The 25,827-nt window shown below is 49.5% G+C and overlaps 2 protein-coding genes across 15 annotated transcripts in view; one reads left to right on the forward strand and one right to left on the reverse strand.

Moving 5' to 3' along the window:
- Positions 1-1,557: 1,557 nt before the first annotated feature.
- Positions 1,558-7,692, forward strand: CDPF1 (cysteine rich DPF motif domain containing 1). Of its 8 annotated transcripts, none has more exons than XM_045363446.2 (4): positions 1,558-1,595; positions 3,439-3,551; positions 4,504-4,619; positions 6,469-7,692. In XM_045363446.2, the coding sequence occupies exons 2-4, from the start codon at positions 3,439-3,441 to the stop codon at positions 6,891-6,893; spliced, it is 654 nt and encodes a 217-aa protein (XP_045219381.1). In that variant the 5' UTR covers positions 1,558-1,595; the 3' UTR covers positions 6,894-7,692. The 8 variants fall into 8 exon arrangements, with proteins under 8 accessions (XP_045219381.1, XP_045219380.1, XP_065378067.1 ...); XM_045363445.2 differs by having other exon boundaries at positions 4,504-4,615; XM_065521995.2 differs by having other exon boundaries at positions 1,571-2,857.
- A 259-nt stretch (positions 7,693-7,951) lies between these two features.
- The window catches only part of PPARA (peroxisome proliferator activated receptor alpha), a 101,278-nt gene continuing 83,402 nt past the window's right edge, over positions 7,952-25,827 (reverse strand). For 6 of the 7 annotated variants that reach the window (XM_045363448.3, XM_065521989.2, XM_074003541.1 and 3 more), the window contains 2 exons: positions 19,742-20,189; positions 14,241-16,547 (listed from right to left, as the gene is read on the reverse strand). In XM_045363448.3, coding sequence (XP_045219383.1) covers positions 16,303-16,547; positions 19,742-20,189 — 693 coding nt within the window. In that variant the 3' untranslated portion in view covers positions 14,241-16,302. Of the gene's footprint in view, positions 16,548-19,741; positions 20,190-25,827 lie in introns of all 7 variants that reach the window. The other variant, XM_045363447.3, reaches the window with a different exon arrangement.

The following is a 25,827-nucleotide window of genomic DNA, read 5'->3' on the forward strand; positions in this document are numbered from 1 at the left end:
ATGCACTTGCCCACTGAACTACAGAATGAGGGAGCTCGAGACCCAGTTTTTTCTGGGTTTAAAGTTTAAAGTTTTTTCTAATTGTAATAACTGGACAGCTCAAATACAAAATTAACTGTTTTCTGCCAAAGACCACGATTTGCTCTTTGAATGCTGCCCACTATTTCACTTAACTCTTCTAATGCATCTAATGTTAACCTGTCTAACATAAGTCAAATTGCTTTAACGGCACTTATGGGGTAGTTACCATCATTGTATCTGAGGGTAGTCACAGGTCAAATTCAAAATGCTTCAAGATGTTCCTAGAAACCAAAACAAAAACAACCTAGTATGTCACCTTTGAAACGATCCAACGAATCGAATGCCATTGCACTAAGCACAGTGGAGGTCATCGAAATCCAGCGCTTGCTAATTGCTTGCTAATTCCTGGGGCCCCTCTTGCCCAGGTCTAAGAGTGGTTCTGGTTTCCATTACTGCTAAAATGCCTTCTACATCCTTACTTCGCAATTCGCCAAAGGAGCAAGTCCCAGACCCCAGCCTGCTGCAACTTGGCAGCGTTCCTACAAGTGTGTCTTGACAAGCCAAGAATAAATTCTGGTCTCTCAGGAACAGAGACGAAGCACCCCTCGACATAGGGAAAGGTCACAGAGGGCCCTGTAACGCAACAGCATGTGAAAGGCTGCGGGCTGCTGGCACAGGCAGACCTCCCGCGTGGAGCAAAACCCTCAAATCTTTGGGGGAAGGAGGGCGGCCACCCTGTCGTCCCCAAAGCACAGGTGAAGGCCCGCTGCGGCTGGGGCGAGGGACTCCAGCTGGGAGGACTGGGGCTCACAGGCAAAGCCAGCCCGGTTTCAGAGTCCGGGCCCCTGGCCCCAGGGAAAGGTGCCTCTCACACACCGGAGGCTCCAGGAGTAGGGCGGGCATTTTGGGTCTAGGGCACGGTGTGTCAGAGGCCACGGGCGGGAACAGAGGCAAGCAGGTGTGCCTGGTGCCTGGGGGCGAGGGGCAGCAGAGAGGCCCGGGAGGCTAAAGGAGAACGCGGCGCAGACCCGAGGGGCGCCGCAGGCCACGTGGGCTTTGGAGGAGCAAGGATAGGTCCTGAGACCCCGGTTTGGCCGACACATCCCCTCCTGCGTACGGGGGCAGACGTCCCGTGGGATAGACGGGCAGCCTAGCCCGCAGCGCCGGAGAGCGGGTGGGAGACTGGAGGCGCCCTCGCGCCCCTCAGCTATCCGGGGGCCTCGCGCCGGCGACCTCGACCCTGTCGAACCCGGTGGAACACTCAGAAAGAAGCTGAGCGCCTCGCAGCGGCCAGGACAGCAGGCCAGGCCTGCGCGCTCCCGCAGCGCACGGCCAGACGCGATGGCCCTCAGCACGGAGCCCAGCCCCGCAGACGGCCTCGAAGCTTAGAGCCAGAAACAGCGCAGGGGACCGCCCTACCAGAAAAGCAAGGCGGAGGCGGAAAACCACCTCGAGGTCCTGCCTGCCGCTCCGCGCCTGCGTCTGCGTCTACGACTGCACCGGGGTTGGTCGGGCCGCCGTGGGGTGGGGCCGCGCAGGCGCGTTGGACGCGAAGCCGTGCGGCGCTGGCGGTGGTGAGTTCCAGGAGGCGGCCTGGCGGGGGCGAGCGCGCTGTGGGTCGGCCCTGCGCTGCTTCAGGGCGCCTCCCGCTCGCCGGGACTGAGTTCCGCGCCGGCGTGGCCTGCTGGGTTCTAAGCGCCAGGGGTCGGCTCTGCAGCTCTTAGCTTTGGGGACGGCACCGAGGAGCGGGGTGTGGGCCTCGCGGAACTGTCCCCCCTGACCTCAGGCAGCGCTGGGGCGAGAGAGGGCACGCGGAGGCTCGCGGGGACCAGCAGCAACCCCCGGACCAACTCAGCCGTCCCTGCTCACAGGCGCCGCCCCCAGGAGCCTCGGCCGGGGCTTAGGACGCCCCGGTGTGCAGAAGAGAAGCGGGATCAGGTTCACGCACACCCGCGACGGGATCGTAACTTTTGTTTTCTTTTGTTTTGAGACAGAGTCTCACTCTGTCGCCCGGGCTGGAATGCAGTGGCGCGATCTCGGCTCACCGCAGCCGAGAAGGAGTTTCGCTCTGTAGTCCAGCTGGAGTTCAGTGGCACAATCTCTGCTCACTGTAACTTCCGCCTCCTGGGTTCAGGTGATACCCCTGCCCTCAGCTTCCTAAGTAGCTGGGATTGCAGGCGCCCACCACTATGCTCGGCTAATTTTTGTACTTCTAGTAGAGATGGGGTTTCACCATTCTGGCCAGGTTGATCTCGAACTCCTGACCTTAGGTAATCCGCCCGCCTCTGCCTCCCAGAGTGCTGGGATTACAGGCATGAGCAACCGCGCCTGGGAAGATTGTAACTTTTTTTTTTTTTTTTTTTTTGAGACGGAGTCTCGCTCTGTCGCCCAGGCTGGAGTGCAGTGGCCAGATCTCAGCTCACTGCAAGCTCCGCCTCCCGGGTTCCCGCCATTCTCCTGCCTCAGCCTCCCGAGTAGCTGGGACCACAGGCGCCGCCACCTCGCCCGGCTAATTTTTTGTGTTTTTAGTAGAGACGGGGTTTCGCCGTGTTAGCCAGGATGGTCTCGATCTCCTGACCTTGTGATCCGCCCGTCTCTGCCTCCCAAAGTGCTGGGATTACAGGCTTGAGCCACCGCGCCCGGCCGAAGATTGTAACTTTTAAAGTCATTGGCAACCCATGCTTCCTGGAGTTGCATCTGGGGTCACCCAGCGGAGAATCCCATCGCATTTGATATGCCTTTATACACCACGCTCAGTTCAGGCGAGGGGAGTTCACAGCCAAGAGCTAGGGGCCAGCTGATAATGTCCTACTTGATTCCATAGTCAAGGAACTGGGTAATCAGCAAAATCGTAACTTTTGATGAACCCATCAGATGGCAGCCATTTAGCCAGAAATCTAAGGAAAGAGAGGCCTCCAAGACCCAACCATGAACATGAGAAGGGGGTTCCATACAAGCAGATAAGAAAACAGTTTTAATGAAATGCTGTATACCACGTGTGGACTAGTGTGAGGGCATAGAGCAGCTGGGAGCAGCAGAAACAGGAGAGTTTGCACCCACTCTGGCCTCTTCTCCACCAGCGCTCACTGGGGGCTTGTGGTTAAGAATGGGGCAGAGCGGGAGACTAGAAAGCTTTTACTGTGGTGCAGACCTGGAGGAAGAGATGGCTGCTCTGGCTGGATGCTGTCTGGATCCTTCTCTCTAGTACAAAAACCTTAAACCACTGGAATATGGACAGCAAATCCTGTCACTCTGGGCACCGGTGAAAACCTGTTTCAGCTGGGTATAGAGAGAAGGGTACGGTGGGGAGGCAGGAATCTCCTAGGACTATATCATTAGGGTCTTCATAGCTGGGAAAGGTGCAGGATTTCTGAGAAAGCCTGTGACCCAGGGACAACCCATCTCTTGATCTTGCAGATGGCGTCCCATGCAGAGTGCCGGCCTCTGGGAGTGTTTGAGTGTGAACTCTGTGCCTTGACAGCTCCGTACAGCTATGTGGGACAGAAGCCCCCCAACACGCAGTCGATGGTGTGAGTCCATGCCTTTTGGGCCAGAGCCCGGGAGGCCTGTGCCCAGTGCTGTTTGGTGGGTGCTACGCCTAGGTCTGACAACTGGCTCGGGTGTGGAGCTTTAGGCCCCAGCCTGGCCAGTCTCTGGATGCTTCCGGTGTAATCTCTGGAGGCCTGGGCAAGGCTTGGGGTCTGACTCTTCCAGAACCTTCCTCCACACCCTAGCCCAGAGTCCAACACCTGCTCTAGCTGTGGGGGAGCAGCTCAGCAGCTGGGGGACCTATGGTGGCCTCCCACTTTGGGGCTGCGCCCTTGCCGTGACGCTGTAATGGGAGGCGTTTCTCCCTTGCAGACTGGACTAGAGCCAGTGGGTCCAGGGGCTTATCTCTTGACCTCCAGCTTGTCCTTCATCAAATGCCACTTTGTTGGAAAGCCGGCCAGTGTGCTACTCACATGGGATGCAGTGGGGCGGCGGGGAGCATGGCTTTTTCCTTCTGGCTGTGGTCCCTCTGCTGACCAGGAGCCTGAGTGTCATCATGTCACCCTGTGGTCTCATTGTGATGTGTAGCGTGAGGCCAGCTGGCTGCCAGCGGCTGTGAGGGTGTGGCTTGGGGGTAGGGAGGCCTGGGGTATTCAGATGGCGGCCTTGTGCCCGCACCCCAGTGAACCAGTCAGGGTCTGGGGACCCATGTTGCAGCAGCCCTGCTTTTGGCTGAAAACAAGGGGTTCTCTCTACCATAGCTGTTACAGAGGTGAGAGCAGGTTCAATTTCAATGCCAGTGTGGCCCCCAATTGCTGATCCTTTCTGTCACTGCCCTGCAGCACGGGTGGCCTAGTCTCCTGCCCTGATGAGCCCACGCAGGTGTACAGGCCCTGCGGAGGTCCAGGCGGCTGCTGCCCGGCCATAGCTCATGGCTGATTTTCCGACAGCAGAGATTTGGGTTGTTTTGACGCTGGCATCACTCTCCTGCAGCCTCCTGGAGGAAAGCTATGTCATGAAGGATCCCTTCACCTCCCACAAGGACAGATTCGTGGTCCTCGGCTCGCGCTGCAGTTTGTGCAGCAGGCTGGTGTGTGTGGGCCCGGTAGGTAAGCAGCGTGGGCTGGGGCCGCCTGTCCTTGCTGTGGTTATCCTGGAGCTCTCACTGGGTAGGGAGGACTGAGAGGGAGGGACCAGCTGGTTCACCCCATTATAGATGGGGGCCCCCAGCTGATGAAAGGGAGAGGTGAGAGGGCAAGCTAGGGTCAGTTAGAGGGTTTCAGCCTGGTGTAGGAATGGAAGTCGGTTCTTGGTGGCTCTGCACTCACCCCAGTGGCCCCTCAGGGTTCCTCTCCTTCCCACCAACCGTGCAGACAGTCCTTGTGCTCCCTCTCACCAGGATGGTGACTTACTTTCTAGATGTTCTTGGAGGGATCTCCCAGGAGAAGGGACTGTCCTTTCTTGAGCACTTGTTGTGTGCCAGGTCCTGTGCTTGGGACCTGTTTTCCTGCGGAGGCTTCATTCAGTCCTGCCCCTAACTTAGTTAGGTAAAGCAGTATTATATTCCACCCATTTTATAGATGAGGGAACTGAGCTTCAGAGAGGCTGGGTGGGCCAGGTTCACCTGGGTAGCTGAAAACCCAAGGACGGATGGAAGTGGAGCAGTGTGGCTTTTCCAGCGTGACCAGTGTACTCAGAGTGACCCTGGAGTCTGAGAAGTCCCTGAGCATCTGCCACAGGGCGACACGCACAAAGGGGAGCTGTATCAACAGCCAGGGGGACGAGATGGGCCAGGGTGGGAGGAACCTCCGCAGTGTGGCATGGGAGTATCTGAGGCTTATGGAGGAGCTGGCAGTCCAGGAGAAGCTGGGAAAGGAAGACTGCAGAGGTGTGTGGGCCAGGTGAGGAGGTGGAGGTCTTGAATGCAACACCTTGGCCTTGGGCTGCTCTTCGTGAGCAGCGGGGTGGCGGGGTGGGGGGCCCACGCAGGTACCACGAGTCTGCAACTTTCTTTGTTAAAACAGTAAGTTGTTAGTGAGCGATCTGCATGGCAAAGGGTCTTTTCTAAGAACTGCAGGAGGGCAGCCTTATGTTTGCGAGCACACTAAGCTTTAAGAACAGACAGACACCAAAAATAAGAGTGGCCTAAGTAAAGCAAATAGTTATTTACTCATTTTCTCCCTTATAATGGTGGCCTTGGCTGGAAGGGCACCCCTGTTGTCTTCAGCAGAGTCTCCATTTGGGTCCCTTTTGGCTGTGGCAGCTCCCACCATTGTATCTGCATCCCAGGCAGCAGGAAGAGATGTGAGAGCACAGTCCATTCCTTCAAAGGGCATGAGCAGGAGGTGGCACACACAGTTGCTGACACCCCGAGCAGCCTGACTCACATGCCCAGTTACAGAGGGGGCTGGGGAATGTCATCCTTAGCCATGTGCTGTGCACCGTGATGAATCTCGGGAGTTCTAGTGTGTAAGAGAGAGGAGAGAGGACATGGCTGGACAGTTCTGGCCTCCTGCCCAGACTAGCTGGTTCGTCCATGGCCTCTTTGGTCTGTGGGGCTGTCCTTCCTGTCCCTTGCCGCTCCCAGCACCAGGTGTCCACTGTTCCTGCTGTGATAGCTGGGAGGGGAGGACTCTGGGATTTTCTGGGCATGGCCTGTGCTCCAGCTTTCCATTATTATCGCTGCCCCGTGATGGAGCAGAGCATGCCCCAGAGCCTTTCTGTCTCATCGCAGCTGTTCCCACCCAGGGTAGCCCAGGCCTGCATTGCTTTTCTCCTGGATACCCTGCCAGGCCCTCAGGCCTGGCTCTCCCTCTTGCTGGTCTAGCTCTGGCCACCTGTCCACACTGTGCATGCTGGAGCCCTAGCCCAGCTCCTCAAGTGTGGTAAGGGCTGGACCCTGGGAGGAGCTGCACCGTGTTCCCAGGATACTCAGTCTCCATCCTTGTCCCCTTTCAGGAGTGCAGCTTATTCTACTCCAAGAGATTCTGCCTCCCTTGTGTCCAGGAGAACATCAGTGCTTTTCCTCAGGAAATTCGGCAAGACTTGGAGAAAAGGAAAGCTCCATCAAAGAGGACCCCCAGCCAGCCCGGTTCTCGGATGTGAGTGCAGCCAGGGCTGGGTCATCGGGCAGCACCCTGCACAGAGCTCCTGGGCCAGCCTGCGCCGGGGATGCTGCCGAGCTGGGAGCTGCCATGCCTGGCCTTGTTTCTGGACCACTGGGAGCAGCACTGCAGCCCAGGGGAGCTGGAGTCCAGTTTGGAGCAGCCACAGGCCCAGGGAGCTGTAGCAAGAGGGTAGCCCAAAGGCAGATGCCAGACAAGACACAGCCAGGAACCTGGCCAGGTGTCCCCACATGCCCCTCAGGGCCCAGGCCTGAATGAGTGCTGCTCAGATGTGACTGAGAGGGATGACCTCCTTCAGTGGGGCAGCTCCTAAGAGGCCACGTGCAGGTGCATGTCAGGGGAGATGCCACACTGTATTGTGGCCATGATGCATGGTAGGTGGCTGCAATGGTCTCTCTGTAAGGAAAATCACTGACAGCAGCTGCCTTCTGGAGCCAGTCTGGAAGGTCTAGAGGGGGATAGAATTTTTACTTCATATCCTTATGTGATGCTTGGAAAATGTTTTTAACCTTGACCATGTATTATGTTTATAATTAAAAACCCAAATAACCAGCTCATGTATGGAAAGGAATCTTCCACTGAAACATTTGGATACCCGACATTCTCCCTGGGCACTTCACCCGGCAGTGGTTGGGGTCTCCTGGGAAGCTGAGTGCTGGCTTCTAGCCTTTCCAGTTCCCTCAGGCTCTGGCTTCAGCTCTGACCCCTTTCTGTCTTCCCTGACCCCAAGTCAGGAATGCCGTGGGCTTCCTGCCCTCACCCCACACCTCAAGACCATCCCGCTGCCTGCCTGTCTGCTTGCCCCCTGCCATCTCAAACTCAGCCCTGGGTGCCTGTGCAGCCTGACCCCATTGCCTGCCAGGGGTTCCTGCAGCACCCCCTCCTCCAGGCTCCCCATCTCCTTGAAGCTTCCAGGGTAGCAGCTGGTGGGACATTGATCTGTGAGCTCTGGAATGTCTGCTTAGAGTTCGGAGAGGCAGGAGCTGCTCTGTCTTTGTAACTACTCAAGGCCAACTGTCACATGAAGGAATGAATAAAGAGTTTTTACTGACTTGTACACTGATGGATTTTAAGATGCCCACTGCTTTAAAAGTTCCTGTTGTATGTGACTTCAGACAAAAGGATGTCATGTTCTGGAGCCACATCGTACTCGATCCATTCTGTACGCTGACGGACACAAAAGGGATTCTGTAGGTGGAGACAGCCTCCATGAGGGGCGCAGGGACTGTTCTGGTGGAGGGCGGACCCCACAGCTGAGGACTTTGTTCTTTTAGACCAAACAGTCCTTCTCGCAGCATCACTCAAAACTCACCAAAAAATTTTAAAAAATAGTTTATTTTTCAAAACCATTAAGGCAAAACTGTACCCTGAAATTAACTCTGTACATTCATCAGTCTTACAGTAGGACATCCCAAACACAGAAGTTCCCATATATTCAGGATATAAATCAATACCTGTGGTCAGTTCAGTCTCCTAATAGGAAAATGAAGACCCAAAATTAAGGTTATTTTATAGCCATTTTCTAATTGCCTGGAACCAATCAGTTCATGTGACTAGAAAAATTACTTTCACCCTTCTCTGCACACCCTTGATTCCAGAGGTCCTGGATGCCCGCTCCCCCCACCAGGAGAGAGGTATGAAGTTGGAGAGAGGATGCTGGGGCCTGTGTGGCAGTTCCTACTTTGGAACTGCACCTGTTTAGCACAAATAAGAAGCTGTAAGCCCCAAAATACTGAGAGTATAAGGCACTCACTAATAGAACACACATGGAGAGACTGGGCCCAGTCCTTGCTCTGGGGTCTGCTCCATTGTCGCGTGTGTGTCTGTCAGCCCTCTCCCCTAGGGTTTTAGCCTAATGGCATTATGGATCCCAGAGGGTGCAACCAATATGTACCGAGAAGTTTTACCAAGGTATTGGAAACAGGGTATGGGGAGACTCACGGGGTCTGGGGAGACTCACGGGGTCTGTGGTTTCTGCTTTATGCTTTGGGTTGGGCCACCTGGAGGATGCCAGAGAACTGGCACGTGCAAAGAATTTCCAACAGGACATTTCCAATTGCCAAAGTTCTTTGGTAATAACCCATAGGTAACGGTTCCCTGAAGAGCAGACAGCTATTTACTAAACAGGAACAGTGAAGGGTCTTTAGCGAAACACTGTTGTATGAACTCGGCCTCTAACCTGGAGTCTAAGGCCTCGCTGGTGGAAGTTTCTAAAGATAGCCTCTCTTGTGCTCTGTGCATATACAGCGTGGTAATGGGAAGAGATTTCCACATTGAAAGTAAATTCTGCGTGGCTCAAGAGAAATGAAAACGTGTGTACGTGTGCATACACACGTGTGCGCAGTGTATTTTAGTTGTTTGATTTCAGCTTCCTTTGTGTTTCCAATAGGGTCAAGAGCCAGGCTTTTAAGAATATGAGTCAACACTGATTTCAGAAGAATCCAAATATTTGTTATTAGATGAATGATTGTAAGTTAGTAAAATATTTGTATTAGGATATTTTTTAAAAACTCAAATCACAGTATTTAAGATATAGCTATGAACATAGTTCTTTTTACCACACAATGTAGAAAAAATAGTGATATTTAACATGAACACTGTAATCTTACCAAAAAGAGTACTGCATGGTCTTCATCTTTTGTGAGGTACATGAAAAAGGAACTGACTGTGCCTTAAAAAAAGTGAAGTTGCCAAAAGTGAGTGATTTTATTGTGAAACGATCGGCCAGTTGCTCCTCTCCAGGGCCTGAAGGCTGACCCTCTCTGACTTGAGGCACAGCCAAGGCCTGGGGGTCCAGGGAAGGTGCCCGACTATCTCCCAGGCCTGCAGCATGCCCCCCGCACCCGGGTCACCACTTTTCCTAGGAGCCAGGGTGCGTGGGCGGGGGCCTGCTTGTGCGCCAGTTTGCGTGGCACTTTATCCGTTCATTAAACGAATGGATTTTTAATGCTGGATGTGGGCGGAAGAGGGGCAAGAGAAGAGGTGGCAGGTAGACTCCCTTCTTCTCACATTTGACCCAACTAGCAAACTTAAAAAAAAACTGACCCCCTCCCCAGGTTTTAGTTTGCTGTCTATGATGTAAAAATCAATTATTTCTTCTCCTTTTTTTTTTTTTTTTTTTTGCAAATAATCCATCTAATAGCCATGAGACCACTCATGTACTTGAGGTCATCAGCTGCGAGTCCATCGAGACATGACATTGAACATGGACACGATCTGGTCTGTTGGTCTGTTTTTGTTGGCAAAGGACTCCAAAAGGATGCAGTTGTATGTGTTTCAGCTGAACCACATTCCATAGCTCCTCTCCCCTCACAAAAGGGGTTCTCTGTGGAGAGAAAAGTAACTGATTATACGTCTCATGTCTCAAACTGAAATTCTGAGAAGCAAATGGTCAGTTGATGGCCCCATTCCAGATCTGCAGGGACGTCCTCAGATGTCCAGAGCTGACAAAGGTGGAGCAGGTAGCAGCCTTGGGCACCAGCCTCTCTCTTTCAGTTCTAATAAGAAGGCCACACACATGGCTTTTTGTGATAAGCTTCCAGCCCATGCCACTGAAATAACGTTTAAGAACCTGCTGCATTTCACAGAAATAGTGTAATGGAAATCATTATGTAATTAAAGCATGAAGCTCATTATCTTTTTCTTTTTAACAAAACCTTCAGTTTCACATTTTAGTGCGTACTGTGGTTTCCAGAGAAATATATGGATCTCCTATATTCTGAGTCAGACCAAATTTATTGCCTTTATTCTTACCCTAGTCTATGGGGTCAAGGACCGTTTTCCTGAATGCTGTCAAAATGGCACTTGAAAATATGTAAATCCCAGCAAAAACCTAGACCTCAACCGTTAGAAGCCAGTCTTAGATCTTTCTAGGCAGAAGGCCTCTCAGAGGAGTACATGCCCTGGGCAAAGGCCATGGACTCGGAAGCAGGAAGTTCACGGGATGATTTAATGGCATCGAGTAATCCTTTGGTGAGATGGCCTTGGTTGCCCTCAGCACAGTGGAGGCAGGTTAATCATTTATTTGCCACAACCCTTCCTTGCTCTGTAAAGCTGCCTCACAGCTGGGTGGTCCTTACAGCCGTTTCTGCCGCAGATATTTGTGGACATTTCACTTCCAGACTGTGACGTTTGAAGGTAGGCTTGAATGACAGCTGCCATCATCCCTGCCATTAGGGAGGTATGCACAGCCCCCTTTGCTCCATGCAAATATTTGATTGGTAAGAAGTTCCAGTGCGACTGAACAAGTCAGCTTGGACCGAGTTAAGAGAAGCTGGGCCACTTTTAACATGAGAAGAGCGGATACTTCCCCATGCCTGGCAATGCCAGTGCCGTAAAAATGAGCAGTGTTGAGACAAACCTCCTGTGGATGAGAGGTTCCCGTGGACACTTTCTAATAATCATGAGCCCTCAGGTGGTGGCATCAGTCTTCATGGCTGACTTCTATGGACAGCATAATTTCCTTGCCTCTCCTGAATCTATACCACTGTTCTGAACATGAAAGAAGGTCTAAAAAGTAATCCCTTAGGACCCCTGCATCAGGCCAACCATGCTAATTGCAGAGGGCGAGGCTGGCAGTCCAGGAGATGGGAGCTGAGGACAAGGCTGCAGCCCCCTGGGTCACCTGTCCTTGCACTCACCAGGTGTAAGTGTCTCTAAACAACAGGGAGGCTGCAGGAGGTGGAGAAAGTGCACCGTGCCTGGGGCCCAGCGGCTAGCAACACCCAGCAGGCCCTACATCTGGAGGCTGGTGCTTTCATTTTAAAATGGAGGCTGATTTGCTGTTAACCCTTCAGACAGCTGAGGAGACCACAGGAACCTGCCTTGAAAGCTGCCCAGAGCCATGGCATCCATAGGTGGTGAGCTGTGGGCACCTGGCACATTCTCCTGGTGGCATCTGCATTTTGAAAGGCTACACTGTTGAAGAGGTACCAGCTGTTGAAGGTAGCCAGCTTTTCCCAGGCCCCAGGAAGCCCCCCACCAAAGGCCAGGCTGTCGGTCAAGCCAGTCTTAGCTGGGTGCATTGGGCTTGCTGGGTTGAAACAATGAATCCATTTTAAAACTGGAGTTGAGTGAGACATTCCAGAGACAGGTGTGGCCACTGGATCAGGACCAAAAAACCCTCCATCGTATATACAGCTGGTAAGTATCGAAAGTGCCCAGAGCTACAGTGGTTTGAAAATGGGAGTTCGAGGTGGGAAGTGCTTGGAACCAAACACAGAGAGTCACAGGTGCAAGTTCAGAGGAGACAGACCTTAGGAGGTCACGGTTTCATCGAGGCTTGCTTTGATGCATCTGTTTCCATCCGCATCTGGTAGGGTCTCTCTGAGGAAGCGGCTTCCGCATGGCCGGCAGGAAGAGGTGAAGAGGAGAGGGGGTGCTGGGGGCGGTGGGGGCTGTGTGTCACTGCAGGCCAGGACCATCGGCCGCTTCTCCTAAGCCCAGGATGTGCCCAATGTCAGTTTCACCAAATTGGGGTAGCACCTTTTGCACATATCTTCAAGGCTCCCTTTACACAACCGAAGTTCCTGCCAGATGTCATACGAGATGCTGCTCCCCTGTGTGTGGGCAGGCTCAGGTGTGCGCACTAGAGGAGTCTCCATCCCACCTGCCCTAACTACAGACGCCACGGTGTGTGCACCTCAGCTCTAGCACTCTCGCAGGGCCTGCTGAGGTATTTGTTTCGTGGCCCGTTGCGGGGAAGTGGTGGCTAAGTTGTTGACTTTTCATGGTGTAGCAAATCTCTCATTTGTGCCTTGAGCTCTTGCTCAGCTCTGGGAGGCTGCCCTGTCCCTGTCCCTGGAACCTCCAGACAATGCACGCTCCAGGAAGGCTGTTTCCCTTGGGGTCTTAAATGGCCCAGTGTAAGAAATGCGTCAGCACAGCAGAAAGGTACCTTCTCTGCTCTTCAAATGCAAAACAAAACAAAACAAAACACAGCTCTTTAAAACATGGACAGCTCTCCTGGGTATCCTTGAATGCCGAGTTCTGGGTTTCTGCCCCACTTCACGTCCGTTATGTTTGTATAGCAAACACACCCGTTAGGAAGATGCTTTATACTCTTCTCATCAGAGATGGAGGAAAGGTCAACGGGAAACAGGCAAGCGAGACGGAAAGAAAGGCACCAGCAACCGTCAGGCCGTGCTCCGGGCCCACTCCTGCTGCTGTAACTGGAAGCATCTTGTTTTGACAATTTATCCAAAGGGCCTTAGGCCTGCGCAGTTCTCCAGCCTCTGGAAGTGTGGTAGGGACAGAATCCAGCATGTAGGACACCCCGCTGGAAGTGCCAGGAGGTGGGAAAGGAGGGGTGCGCCGCCAGGCTCCCCTGGACAGTGGAGAGGCCTGCGTCTGCTCCTGAGCCACAGCCGGCTGGCACACGAGAGGCACATCTGGGAGGAGCCCCGTGCCATGCCTTCACCCTGGTCAGCACGGTAGACCAAGGCTGTTTGGTCTCTGAGGACTTTGGCACTTTTTGCTATTAAAAGTTGAGAAAATGAAGAACTGTGTTTAAATAATGACTTGTTGAAGACTGGGTAAAGTTGCAACTTCCTGCATTCACTGCCAGGGGGAGCGGGTGCCACACATGCGCTTCAACACTCCGGAATCTGTCCTGACATCTCTTTTGTTCTTTTGGCTGATGTCTGTTGAAACCCAGCAAGCAAGAAATGCACTCTGTTAATAGTTCCCATTTGAACTGGGGCATAATCAGCCTATATTTGAGTATTGACGCCCTGAGAAATCTATGATTAGGTGACCCAAAATATTCTAGCATTGAGTGGCAATTAGTGGTTTTGTTATTTAAAGAAATAGGAATGTGTGATTTCCTTCCCTATCAACACAAGAGACCAGTGTTGAGTGACTTTCAGCCTGAGGTCACCGGTGTCTCCATTCTGGCTTCATCAGAGATGTCCCTGGAAGTCTTGCTGGGCCTTAAGAAAACCAAATGCTCACCATCGCTGCTGAGAGTCCCGGGAGCTAACATCGAACGTGCCAGTCAGCTTACTGTTACTGCTGAAAGTCTGAGACAGGGGGCTATTTTGAACAGGTTTTATGAAAATGTAAACAGAAACAATGACTTCTCTGAAAAACATGAGGCTCACTTTCCTGGGCCACGTCTCTTTGAATGACACAGGGCACATCAGAGCGAGCAGCTGCAGGGTCGCAGTGGATAACACAAGTGTGGCATTGGCCCCCAGCCCCTGGGTCTCATCAACACAGGGGCTTCTCATTTTAGGATATAATATTGAAACGGATGGACCATGCCACTCAAAGGCTAGCTTCTTTCTGAATTACGATGGCCACTTGGCTGGTGGCATATATGGAAACACTTTTATTTGCTTCTGGTTCCTAAGACACTTGGGCAGACTGCCCGCCGCTGCTGCTGCCATTGCTGGCCAACAGGCCCTTTGATTGCATCTTTTTTTTTTTTTTTTTTTGCAGGGATTGGAGGGGTAGAATCTAACTCTGTCACCAAGGCTGGAATGCAGTGTTGAGATCACAACTCACTGCAGCCTCAACCTCCTGGGCTCAAGCAATCCTCCCACCTCAGCCTGCAGAGTAGCTGGGACTATAGGTGTATGCCACCACGATGAACTAATTTTTAAATTTCGTATACAGACAGGATCTTGCTATGTTGCCTAGGCTGGTCTCGAACTCCTGGGCTCAAGTGATCCTCCTACCTCGGCCTCCCAAAGTGCTGGGATTCCATGTGTGAGCCACTGCGTCTGGCCTGATTGCAAAAACCGAAACAGGACTAAATTTGTAATTTTTAAAAAGGATGTGCTGATCCTAACTTTCACTTTTTTCTAGAGGAAGTCTCACACTGTGTCCTTCCCACTCTTGCATTTCCATATTGCTGGTCATGGGACCTTTATCAATCCCAATCATTCTTAAAATAATCATGATCTCAGAAGAGCCAAATTTTCTAATGATGGGGGGAGAGGCATCAACGATACCTCCAGGTGGCACAGCGACTCCCTGGAGGCGGTGGTCCTGGCACTTCCAGTCCAGATCTGAAAATTCTCGACGGGACAATTTATCTACCACGTAGACAGAGAGAAAAAGCGTTTCCAGGTCCATGTATTCGTGACAAACTGCCATAATCAACGCTGCCTTCGCAGCTGGACTGAGGTTGATAAGTTGGTTTTGATGGCTAAAACAAATATTTTAGATGTTGAAAAAACTACCTTACATACAAAGGAGACTTAACAAGCTAAACCGTTGTAAAAAATAACCAACTCTTATGAAATCTGCCATTTGAAGTAAAACTGCCATTTGAAGGAGACCCTACCCGCTCTCTCGATCCCCAGGGTGACCAGCTCCCACCCAGCCCAGGCCATGAAGTCACATGTGCCTCTTCTCCGTTCCAGAGAGCATCTACTCTCACCAAGAGTTAAAACAATAAAGCATCAGCTATTTAAAAGCAACATAACAAAAGATACGGGAGCTGCCAAATGGGGTCTGGAGGAACACTGACAAATAAGGTGTAAGTCTTTCCGTAAGAACGCCACCATTCCCACAGACAGCCGGACTGGGTGGGTTCAGGTCGACTGGATGGAGCCGAGTGGAGCAGGAAGCTGGTGGGCTTCGGGAGCTTGTCTCGTCCCGCTTACCACGGGCGCTAGCTTATGACAGTCCAGAGCGGGGGTCTTGAGACTCCGTTTTCCGGGCTCTTCTACACAAACCTGGAAATGGGCCTTTCCACATATTAGTTACAACCATGAAAACAGTGAACCAAAAACAAAACAACAGCTGCATTTTGATAGCTTATCCAACAGTTCTTTTTTTTTTTTTTTTTTTTTTTTTTAAGACAGAGTCTCATTCTGCCACCAGGCTGGAGCACAGTGGTTCGATCTTAGCTCACTGCAACCTCCAACTCCCTGGTTCAAGCGATTCTCCTGCCTCAGCCTCCCGAGTAGCTGGGATTACAGGCACGCGCCACCACGCCCAGCTAATTTTTGTATTTTTAGTAGAGACAAGGTTTCACCATGTTGGTGAGGATGGTCTCAATCTCCTGACCTCGTGATCCATCTGCCTCAGCCTCCCAAAGTGCTGGGATTACCGGCATGAGCCACTGTGCCTGCCCCAACAGGTCTTTAAAATTCTCCATCCTATGATTAAAAAGCAGCATGTTGTCTTTCTTTAGATTCAGGAAACAGAAGTGAAGTCTTTGAAATAAATATTTTGCTGCTTTTTACATACTTCGCCTTTGGATACATCTAGACTTATAGGATTATAAAACGTTAAAAGTGCTGATTAGTTTTCCGAATTACAAAGGAGCACAATAGTCAAAAGCAGGGTGTAGGGGAAGACAGACCATGAATTTGGAGGTTACCAGTTAATTAAACGGTAAATCACGAATGTGATCTAAAGCCATGTGCATTGATTAACATCGGGTGAGTTAAAATCAGCCCATTGAGCATCACTCTCCTTAATCTTCCCAGTCCTGAGATTAGCCGCCTACCCCCAACATTTGAGTTCTACGCGCTCAGAAGTACTGGTTAAAACAAAGACGTGGAATAATATGCCGGTTACCTACAGCTCAGACTGTCCAAGCTCTAAGATTAAAGTGGTGGATATTTGTGCAAAATTGTGCTGCTCCCCTGTCTCCTTTGTAGTGCTGTCAGCTTCAGAACTCCTGGAAAAGGTGTGGCTGGTCTGAAGGAACTCAGTACATGTCCCTGTAGATCTCCTGCAGCAGCGGGTGCAACGCAGCATCCGACTCTGTCTTGATGATCTGCACCAGCTGCGCATGCTCCGTGACCAGCTGCCGGAGGTCTGCCATTTTTTGAAGAAGTTTTGGGAAGAGAAAGATATCGTCCGGGTGGTTGCTCTGCAGGTGGAGTCTGAGCACATGCACAATACCCTCCTGCATTTTTTCAATGTGTCCTACGTTTAGAAGGCCAGGGCGATCTAGTCTCGAAAGAAGAGAGAGAGGTTTCAGTGTGGTAATCACCTAAGAACTGCTTATCAGTTTCAGGAACCAAACATGCCTATTTTACGTGGCCTTTCTTAGAAAAAAAACTGAGCTGCCTTTGGATGTTGTCAACTTGACTGGAAGATAGACATGGGTTTTTCCAAAGTCAATAGGTGAAGAAGGGACAGACACAGGACCAGTACTCTTTTCTAAATATTAATACTACGAGGCGGCAATAGCGCCCTAAGTACATCTTATGGTATGGCCCTTTCACTTGTGATTTGCCTTATGACCACCTGTCAGGAAAGAACATTAGAGCTATTAGGAGGAACAGTACATTCTGGAGATAACAACCACCAGTTTTGCATAATATGGGAAATGAAGCTCTTGAGTCGAAACTAGATATTCAGCTTCAAGTGTTCCACCATATTTAAGGAGTGTGATTGTGTTAGAACTAGGTTTTGTAGGCCGGGCACGGTGGCTCATGCCTGTAATACCAGATACTTGGGAGGCTGAGGTCAGAGAATCGCTTGAACCTGGGAGACGGAGGTTGCACTGAGCCAAGATCACACCACTGCACTCTAGCCTGGGTGACAGAGCGAGACTCCGTCTTAAAAAAATAAATAAAAAATAAAAAAGAACTAGGTTTTGTGGTGTATATAGCTCTGTTACAGAGCCTTCTAATATGAGTCAGGTGAAAAGAAAGTAGAGTGAGAAATGAAGGGGGGACGGGATGGAGGTGCGTACTGGCTGGAAAGGACGCTCAGGAGACCCTGGAGTGGGAAATGAAGCGGGGACGGGATTGAGGGTGTGTACTGGCTGGAAAGGATACTCAGGAGACCCTGGAGCGGGGAGGAGGATGGGGCAGGTCTGAGACTTGGTGCAGGAAGAGTCAGCGTTCACACCAGATGACCTGCCTGGGGTAGCTGGCACTAGATTTCTTGGGACAGTCTCACAGCATGAGACCTGATTCTTGGTCCAGAAAATACTGCCCCAAGCCATATTCAGCAGGTGGTGCTCCCTTACAGACCCAACCACTGCTATGATTCTTAACAGTGTTGCTAGTGATGAAGATTTTTAAATCTTCATTGTTTTTGGTTGTAAATATAATTATTAAGTTTTTATTCCTAAAATTCTTGTTTTTGTGTTGTTTTAGTGATGGGGTCTTGCTATGTTGCCTAGGCTGGACTGGAACTCCTAGGCTCAAGCAATCCTCCTGCTGGGGCCTCCAGAGTGGCTAGGGCTATAACTATTAAGTCTCTAAAGAGAGGAATTATTGCCAGGTGCGGTGGCTCATGCCTGTAATCCCAGCACTATGGGAGGCCAAGGTGGGTGGGTCACCCTGAGTCAGGAGTTTGAGACCAGCCTGGCCAATATGGTGAAACCCCATCTTTACTAAAAATACAAAAATTAGCCAGGTGTGGTGGCATGGTCCTGTAATCCCAGCTACTCAGGAGCTGAGGCAGGCGAATCACTTGAACCCGGGAGGCAGAAGTTGCAGTGACCTGAGATCGTGCCACTGCACTCCAGGGTGACCAAGACTCTGTCTCAAAAAAAAAAAAAAAAAAAAAAGAATTTTTTGAAAATTAGAAATAAATCCCCCCTCATAATTTTAATCCCACCATAATAGGCTTAACGTCTATCTCACTGGACATTTTTCTATATACCTAGGATTGACATAGGATTATAATTTCCTTTATAAAACTGTGATCATGCTACATATAAATAGTTCTGCAATTGCATATTCCCCACAATGCTACATCCTGACCATACTAAAGGACAAATTATGCGTGACTACTTTGTCCTTGTACACTTTACGCCAGAGCGCAAGGACTTCCTTCATCTGACTTGTGCCCAGCCAGACGGTAACAGGCATGGCTGGTAGGGCTGAGTCAGCTCCATGCTGACAGTGAGTGAATCCCCGGGGCGCAGTATGGCTGCAGGCAGTGTGGGAGACCCCATCCGTCTCCACCAAGCCTGGGCAAGGTCAGCCGAGTTTACAAGAGATGGATGACCTTCCTAGACCCGAGACGGGTCTATTTAAAGGAACGTGCCACCGAGCCAAAAATGTGGGGGCTGCAGAGCCAGCTTCCACACAGAGGACCAGATTGGCCTTCCCTGGGATCTGCTTCCTCAGGCAAAGCAACCCTTGCAGTCACTGCCACTTGGCTACTGACTGATATTATACTTTGCATTAGGAAATATACTTTTCATCAACATAACCGATTGTGACAGCAACTATACTGACATCTGTATTGAACTTCATACAATATTGTCTATAATATGAATACAACATCATTATATAATACATACAGGAATATAATATACAAGTTATATCTGCTTATAATATTGGACATAATTATAATATAAATGAAATATGTGTGTGTGTGTGTGTATATATATATGTGTATATATATATATATAAATTTTTTTTTTTTTTTTCCCCTGAGACAGGGTCTTCCTCCATCGCCCAGGCTGGAGTGCAATGGCATGACCTCAGCTCACTGCAACCCTTGTCTCCTGGGCTCAAGTAATCCTCCCACCTCAGCCTCCCAGGCAGCTGGGACTACAGGTACATGCCACCATACAAGACTAATTTTTTGTATTTTTTTTTTTGTAGAGATGGGGTCTTGCCATGTTGCCCAGGCTGGTCTCAAACTCCTGGGCTCAAGTAATCCACCCACCTTGGCCTCCCAAAGTGCTGAGATTACAGGCCCATGTCCGACCTCTTTTCTCTATATATATATTTGTGCAAAATATATAATTTTTTTTTTAAAGACATAGGGTCTTGTTCTGTTGCCCAGGCTAGAGTGCAGTGATGCATTCATAACTCATTGCAACCTTGAACTACTGGACTCAAGGCATCTTTTGGCCTCAGTCTACTGAGTAGCTGGGACTAAAGGTGTGCACCACCACACCTGGCTAATATTATAATTAAAGTGTCATACATTTACATAATATTAAATATGTCTTTATAGATAATAACAATATATACTATAATATGATACAATATTGATATAATTCTCACTGAATTCTACTCAGCAATGACTGGAGGTCAGATGTCTTCCCACCCTGGGAGTGTCCCCTCCACTGGGACAGCTCAAGCTGGTACTGCATTTCCCGTTGTCAAAATTTTCAAGACAGGAGCCTGTCAGTGACATGATACCAGCAGATTAAATCAACCACTCACCTCCACAGCAAATGATAGCAGCCACGAAAAGGGAGATATCGCTGTCATCCAGTTCCAGTGCATTGAACTTCATGGCAAAATCAAACTTGGGTTCCATGATATCACAAAACGGTTTCCTTAGGCTTTTTAGGAATTCACGAGTTATAAACCCATTTCCATATGCTACCAGCATCCCGTCTTTGTTCATCACTGAAGACAGCATGGCAAATATGGCCTCGTAAACTCCGTATTTTAGCAGTGTCACTTGATCGTTCAGGTCCAAGTTTGCGAAGCCTGGGATGGCCTTGGCGAATTCCGTGAGCTCCGTGACGGTCTCCACCGATGTGCACTGGCAGCAGTGAAAGATGCGGACCTCCGCCTCCTTGTTCTGGATGCCATTGGCCACCAGCTTGGCCACCAGTGTCTTCTCAGCCATACACAGTGTCTCCATATCGTGTATGACAAAAGGCTACAAAGGAGGACACCAAGGTAAGTCAGGTGATGTGGGATGCGCCACGCTCCCAGCCATCAGTTCACTAACGAGCAGCTCCTAACGAGCAGCTCCTGCGTCCACATCACCAAGTTCGGTGCCTCAGAGGACTCAAGAAACCCGCAGAACACAGTCCTCACTCAACTTCAAAATCGGCTGGGGAAAATAAGACATTAATAGAGAACGAACAGTATAAATCAGTAAAATAATAATCATCATCGCCTGACATTGGGTGGATTTCATTGCTAAGAAACTGAAGTACTGGGCTGGGCATGGTGGCTCATGCCTGTAATCCCAGCACTTTGGGAGGCTGAGGTGGGTGGATTACCTGAGGTCAAGAGTTTGAGACCAGCCTGGCCAACATGGTGAAACCCCGTCTCTACTAAAAATACAGAAAAATGTGGCCGGGCGCGGTGGCTCACGCCTATAATCCCGGCACTTTGGGAGGCCAAGGCGGGCGGATCACGAGGTCAGGAGATGGAGACCATCCTGCCTAACATGATGAAACCCCGTCTCTACTAAAAATACAAAAAATTAGCCGAGTGTGGTGGCGGGTGCCTGTAGTTCCAGCTACTTGGGAGGCTGAGGCAGAAGAATGGCATGAACCCAGGAGGCGGAGCTTGCAGTGAGCCGAGATGGCGCCACTGCACTCCAGCCTGGGTGACAGAGCAAGACTCCGTCTCAAAAACAAAACAAAACAAAATTAGCCAGGCATGGTGTGTGCCTGTAACCCCAGTAACTTGGGAGGCTGAGGCAGGAGAATCGTTTGAACCCGGGAGGCGGAGGTTGCAGTGAGCCGAGATCGTGCCACTGCACTCCAGTCTGGGTGAAGAGCAAGACTCCATCTCAAAAAAAAAAAGAAACAAGAAACTGAAGTACTGATTTTGTCCACAAAACTAACAAGGATATTAGCAAAGCACCTTTAATATTCTTAAATATTCTCTGAACTCTTAACAACTACTGCAAGAGGCTTAATTACAATAATTCTTAATTTTACCAGTATATGTGCTTTAGAGGTGAACACCATTATTTAACGCTGCTCAATGAATCAATCTGGCATGTACATACATACAACTCATAAAGTTGGCATCTATGTAGAAATCAGCAAACAAGCATTGTTAAACTCTTTAGGGATAAAGTGGAAAAGCCTCAGAATGCCCTTGTTTCTCTCAGTGCAGGAGACTGAAACCTTCACTCAGTGCTCCACGTTCTGGAGCAAGTGCCAAGTCCCCACAGCCGTGCCTTGTGTGGTCCCACGCCCTCTGCATCTAAACCCAGTGGCCTGCCATTTCCTGAAGATCTTGTGGTGGAAGAGGTGGCTGGTCATATTATTTGAAGCCAGCATGCTCAGAAGGGATTACATGTGTGGGAGGGCCGGGGAGAATGAGCACAAACACTGCTGTTGGCTGAAATTTACGTGTGGGCAGAGCAGGAAAGTGACAGCATCTGAGGGATCTCTCTGTTTATGATGTGGTCCATGGCTCATGCAGACAAGGTCAATAATGCAGTGGGCTAAGGTGTTATTTCTTTTCTTTTTCTTTTTTTTTTTGAGATGGAGTTTTGCTCTTGTTGCCCAGGCTGGAGTGCAATGACACAATCTCGGCTCACTGTGACCTCGGCCTCCCGGGTTCAAGCGATTCTCCTGCCTCAGCCTCCTGAGTAGCTGGGATTACAGGCAGGCGCCACCACGCCCAGTTAATTTTGTAGTTTTAGTAGAGACAGGGTTACACCATGTTGGTCAGGCTGGTGTCAAACTCCTGACCTCAGGTAATCTGCCCACCTCAGCCTCCCAAAGTGCTGGGATTACAGGGGTGAGCCATTGCGCCCAGCCTAAAGCATTATTTCTTTTTTTTTTCTTTTTTTTTTTTTTGAGACGGAGTCTCGCTCTGTCGCCCAGGCTGGAGTGCAGTGGCCTGATCTCAGCTCACTGCAAGCTCCGCCTCCCGGGTTTACGCCATTCTCCTGCCTCAGCCTCCCGAGTAGCTGGGACTATAGGCGCCCGCCACCTCGCCCGGCTAGTTTTTTGTACTTTTTAGTAGAGATGGGGTTTCACCGTGTTCGCCAGGATGGTCTCGATCTCCTGACCTTGTGATCCGCCCGACTCGGCCTCCCAAAGTGCTGGGATAACAGGCTTGAGCCATCGCGTCCGGCCGTAAAGCATTATTTCTAATCGCTGCTGGAACAGTGGAGCCCAGAGTGCAGAAGCATCCCAGGGATTTAAAGAATGCCCCCTGCCAGTGGGCAAAACACAACCACTGACAATGCTTCTGATCCACAGCGTGAAGTGTTTCCTGTTTCTGGGCTCACAGCACAAAACTGTCTTCAGGGCACCGGTGGAGGTGCCGATAACCATCACACAGATTGTATGGAATGTTTCAACAGAACCAGGACTTGCAACATAATGCTGGATTAAAAACCCTGATTCTGCATCTGAGGAAAGGGGATATTTTAAAAATTACTCACAAATGAGTGAAAACATTCTGAATACAATATTCAGAGCCAAGTTTCTAAATAATCTGAAGTCTGATTAACAAAGACTGAAAATGATCTCTCTCTAAAGACCTTAAAAACAGTTCAGATGACCATTGTTTGTTAAAGTTTGGAGATAATTCTGCTTCACAGAAAGTTGAAGCTCAGATTTGAGGAATTAACATTTCTAGGAGGGGCCAAATTTTTTTTTTTTTTTTTTTTTTTTTTTTTTTTTTTTTTGAGACGGAGTCTTGCTCTGTCATGTCGCCCAGGCTGGAATGCAGTGGTGCAATCCCGGCTTATTGCATCCTCTGCCTCTGCCTCCTGGGTTCAAGTGATTCTCCTGCCTCAGCCTCCCAAGTAGCTGGAATTACAAGCGCAGACCACCACGTCCAGCTAATTTTTTGTATTTTAGTAGAGACAGGGTTTCACCGTGTTACCCAGGCTGGTCTTGAACTCCTGAGCTCAGGCAATCTGTCCGCTTCGGCCTCCCAAAGTGCCAGGATTACATGTGTGAGCCACTGCGCCCAGCCTCTAGGAGGGACTACGTAAATATTTTTAAAGGATCAATAGCAGTATTCCCTCAATTCCAGAAAATAGACTGTTAGGCCACCATCACTTTATTCAAATCACTAGATCTGTCTAAAGTACATTCAGCAGAAATAAAGGTGTTGAATACTTTTTTTAAAAAATGAGTTGTTTAAAAAATATAAGAAACACTGAGTTAAATGAAGTTGGGTCTCCCCAACTGAGTCTTTAACATGATAAATGTGCAGTGTTCCAGAATGAGAATGAGGCTAGGATAAGCAGGGGTTCCTACGGTGTTCAATTACAGAATGCTTGGTGTTACTTATTGTTTTTTGGTAGAGCATCTTCTAGGACAAATGCAGGACTGGCTACATAATTTGCGGGACCCAGAGCAAAAACGCAAATGTGGGACCCCTTGGTTTTTCTTTTTTGAGACGGAGTCTCGCTCTGTTGCCCAGGCTGGAGTGCAGTGGTGTGATCTCGACTCACTGCAACCTCCACCTCCCAGGTTCGAGTGATTCTCCTGCCTCAGCCTCCCGAGTAGCTGGGATTACAGGCACCTGCCACCATGCCTGGTTAATTTCTGTATTTTTACTAGAGATGGGGTTTCACCATGTTGGCCAGGCTGGTCTCGAACTCCTGACCTCAGGTGATCCACCCACTTCAGCCTCCCAAAGTGTTGGGATGACAGGTGTGAGTCACCGCACCCTGTGGGACCCCTTGTTCAAAGATGATTATGAATTTCAAGAAGGCAACAGCGGAGCGTGAACACCCAAGCCTGGGCCTTTCTAGGCTTGGGGCATCGTGAAACAGCTTGCATGCCCCTGAGGCCCGCCCTGGACTAGTTTTATGGGGGATGTACTCTCATAAATGAGGACTTATATGGTAACAAATGTCTCATTTCATTTTTATAAAATTATCACTTTGGTTTTAGAAAGTGGGCCTCATTGAACAGGGAAAACTGGAGACCACTGAATTCAAAATGAGTGCTACCATGAAGAAACCAATGTTTATTAAAGCTAAAGAGAAATGGTGTAAAACACATTTGCAAATTCGCTAAACTTCATTGACAAGCATTCTTGGTAAGATCATTTTACAAAAAATCTATGCAGCAGCTTATAACTTTGGAATATGCCTTTTATACTCAAGTTTGACTATGAATATATCTGACATGACAGGCAGTCATTTCAAGTAAATGAAATAAAGCACATTATAAAGACTTTAAACAGCGTGAGGCAGGAAGCTGCCTAGATTTTCCCCAATCACTCCATGCCGAGAGCAGAATGCCCCGCTTGCTGCCACACTGGTCCCTGCAGACACTCGTACGGCCTATGATGCTCAATGATATCTTTCATGAGAATTCATCTCTGTTAGCAGCTGTCATCTTTTAGCAAAAAATTAAATGCGGACCAGGCGCAGTAGCTCAGGCCTGCAATTCCAGCACTTTGGGAGGCCGAGGTAGGTGGATCACCTGAGGTCAGGAGTTCGAGACCAGCCTGGCCAACATGGCAAAACCCCGTCTCTACTAAAAATACAAAAATTAGCCAGGCGTGGTGGCGGGCACCTGTAATCCCAGCTACTTGGGAGGCGGAAGCAGGAGAATTGCTTGAACCCAGGAGGGGGAGGTTGCAGTGAGCCGAGATCATGTCACTGCAATCCAGCCTGGGTGACAGAGTGAGACTCAGTCTCAAAAAAAAAAAAAAAATGAATCAGTAGTAGAGCTGTTTTGGATGACATTATTTAATAAGCTCTCTTGGTTATGTTTTACTATACATTTGTTGAAGTGGCACAAAATATGAAGCACATTTTTTAATCTAAAGACAACTTAAGTAGTAGGTATAATATTGGACTATCACACGGCAGGCAACACCCCAAGACATGGTATAAGGTCATAGCTGTTGAAAGGAGCAGTCCTATTATAACACGGCACCCTGGAGGTCACCCTCATTCCCGAGCGTCTGAAATGTTAAGAATAATGTTGGAATTCCTCTTTCGAAACTGGTCTTAAAAACACGCTCAGCTGCATGTCACAAATTAGCTTCCTTGCCTAACTTTTTTTTCTTTTTTCTTTTTTTTTTTTGAGACAGGGTCTTGCTCTGTCACCCAGGCTGGAGTACAGTGGCGCAATCACAGTCCACTGCAGTCTTGACCTCATCCTCCTGCCTCAGCCTCGTGAATAGCTGGAACCACAGGCGCACACCACCATGCCCAGCTAACTTTTCATAGAGGGGTCTCACTATGTTGCCCAAGCGGGCCTTTCTTGTTTTTTCAAACAAGACATTTTACTCTGTTTAATCCCAACTTGCCTGCCAGACTAGCTACAATGGACTCATGGTTTGTCTAAAATTCAGTTATATTCTCAGAGGGTAAAATCTTCCATAACTGAAGCTATTCAAAGACTCTAAAGATAATCCCCAACAATTTGGAGCAATAGGAGAATCTTTGAAATAAACACATGATACACCCAATTCCTGCTTTCTTCATTTGAACTGAATGTCAGTTCTGATACGTTTGTTAGAGTAAAAAGTAGCAGTACACCGTTATTATCACCTTATACTTTGAATTTCTAAAGTCCGCATATTCAGTGCTAAGAATTGTTTGGTTGTTTAACTGAACACCT

This window comes from Macaca fascicularis, chromosome 10 (assembly GCF_037993035.2).
Source record: "Macaca fascicularis isolate 582-1 chromosome 10, T2T-MFA8v1.1".
In the NCBI taxonomy this organism is placed as follows: domain Eukaryota; kingdom Metazoa; phylum Chordata; class Mammalia; order Primates; family Cercopithecidae; genus Macaca; species Macaca fascicularis.

What these genes read in the sequence shown, in the direction of transcription:
- CDPF1 (XM_045363446.2), top strand. Translation starts at nt 3,439, where the DNA reads ATGGCGTCCCATGCAGAGTGCCGGCCTCTGGGAGTGTTTGAGTGTGAA. An exon ending in CCCAACACGCAGTCGATGGT is followed by an intron (nt 3,552 to 4,503) that starts GTGAGTCCATGC and finishes ACTCTCCTGCAG; the next exon opens with CCTCCTGGAGGAAAGCTATG. An exon ending in GGTGTGTGTGGGCCCGGTAG is followed by an intron (nt 4,620 to 6,468) that starts GTAAGCAGCGTG and finishes GTCCCCTTTCAG; the next exon opens with GAGTGCAGCTTATTCTACTC.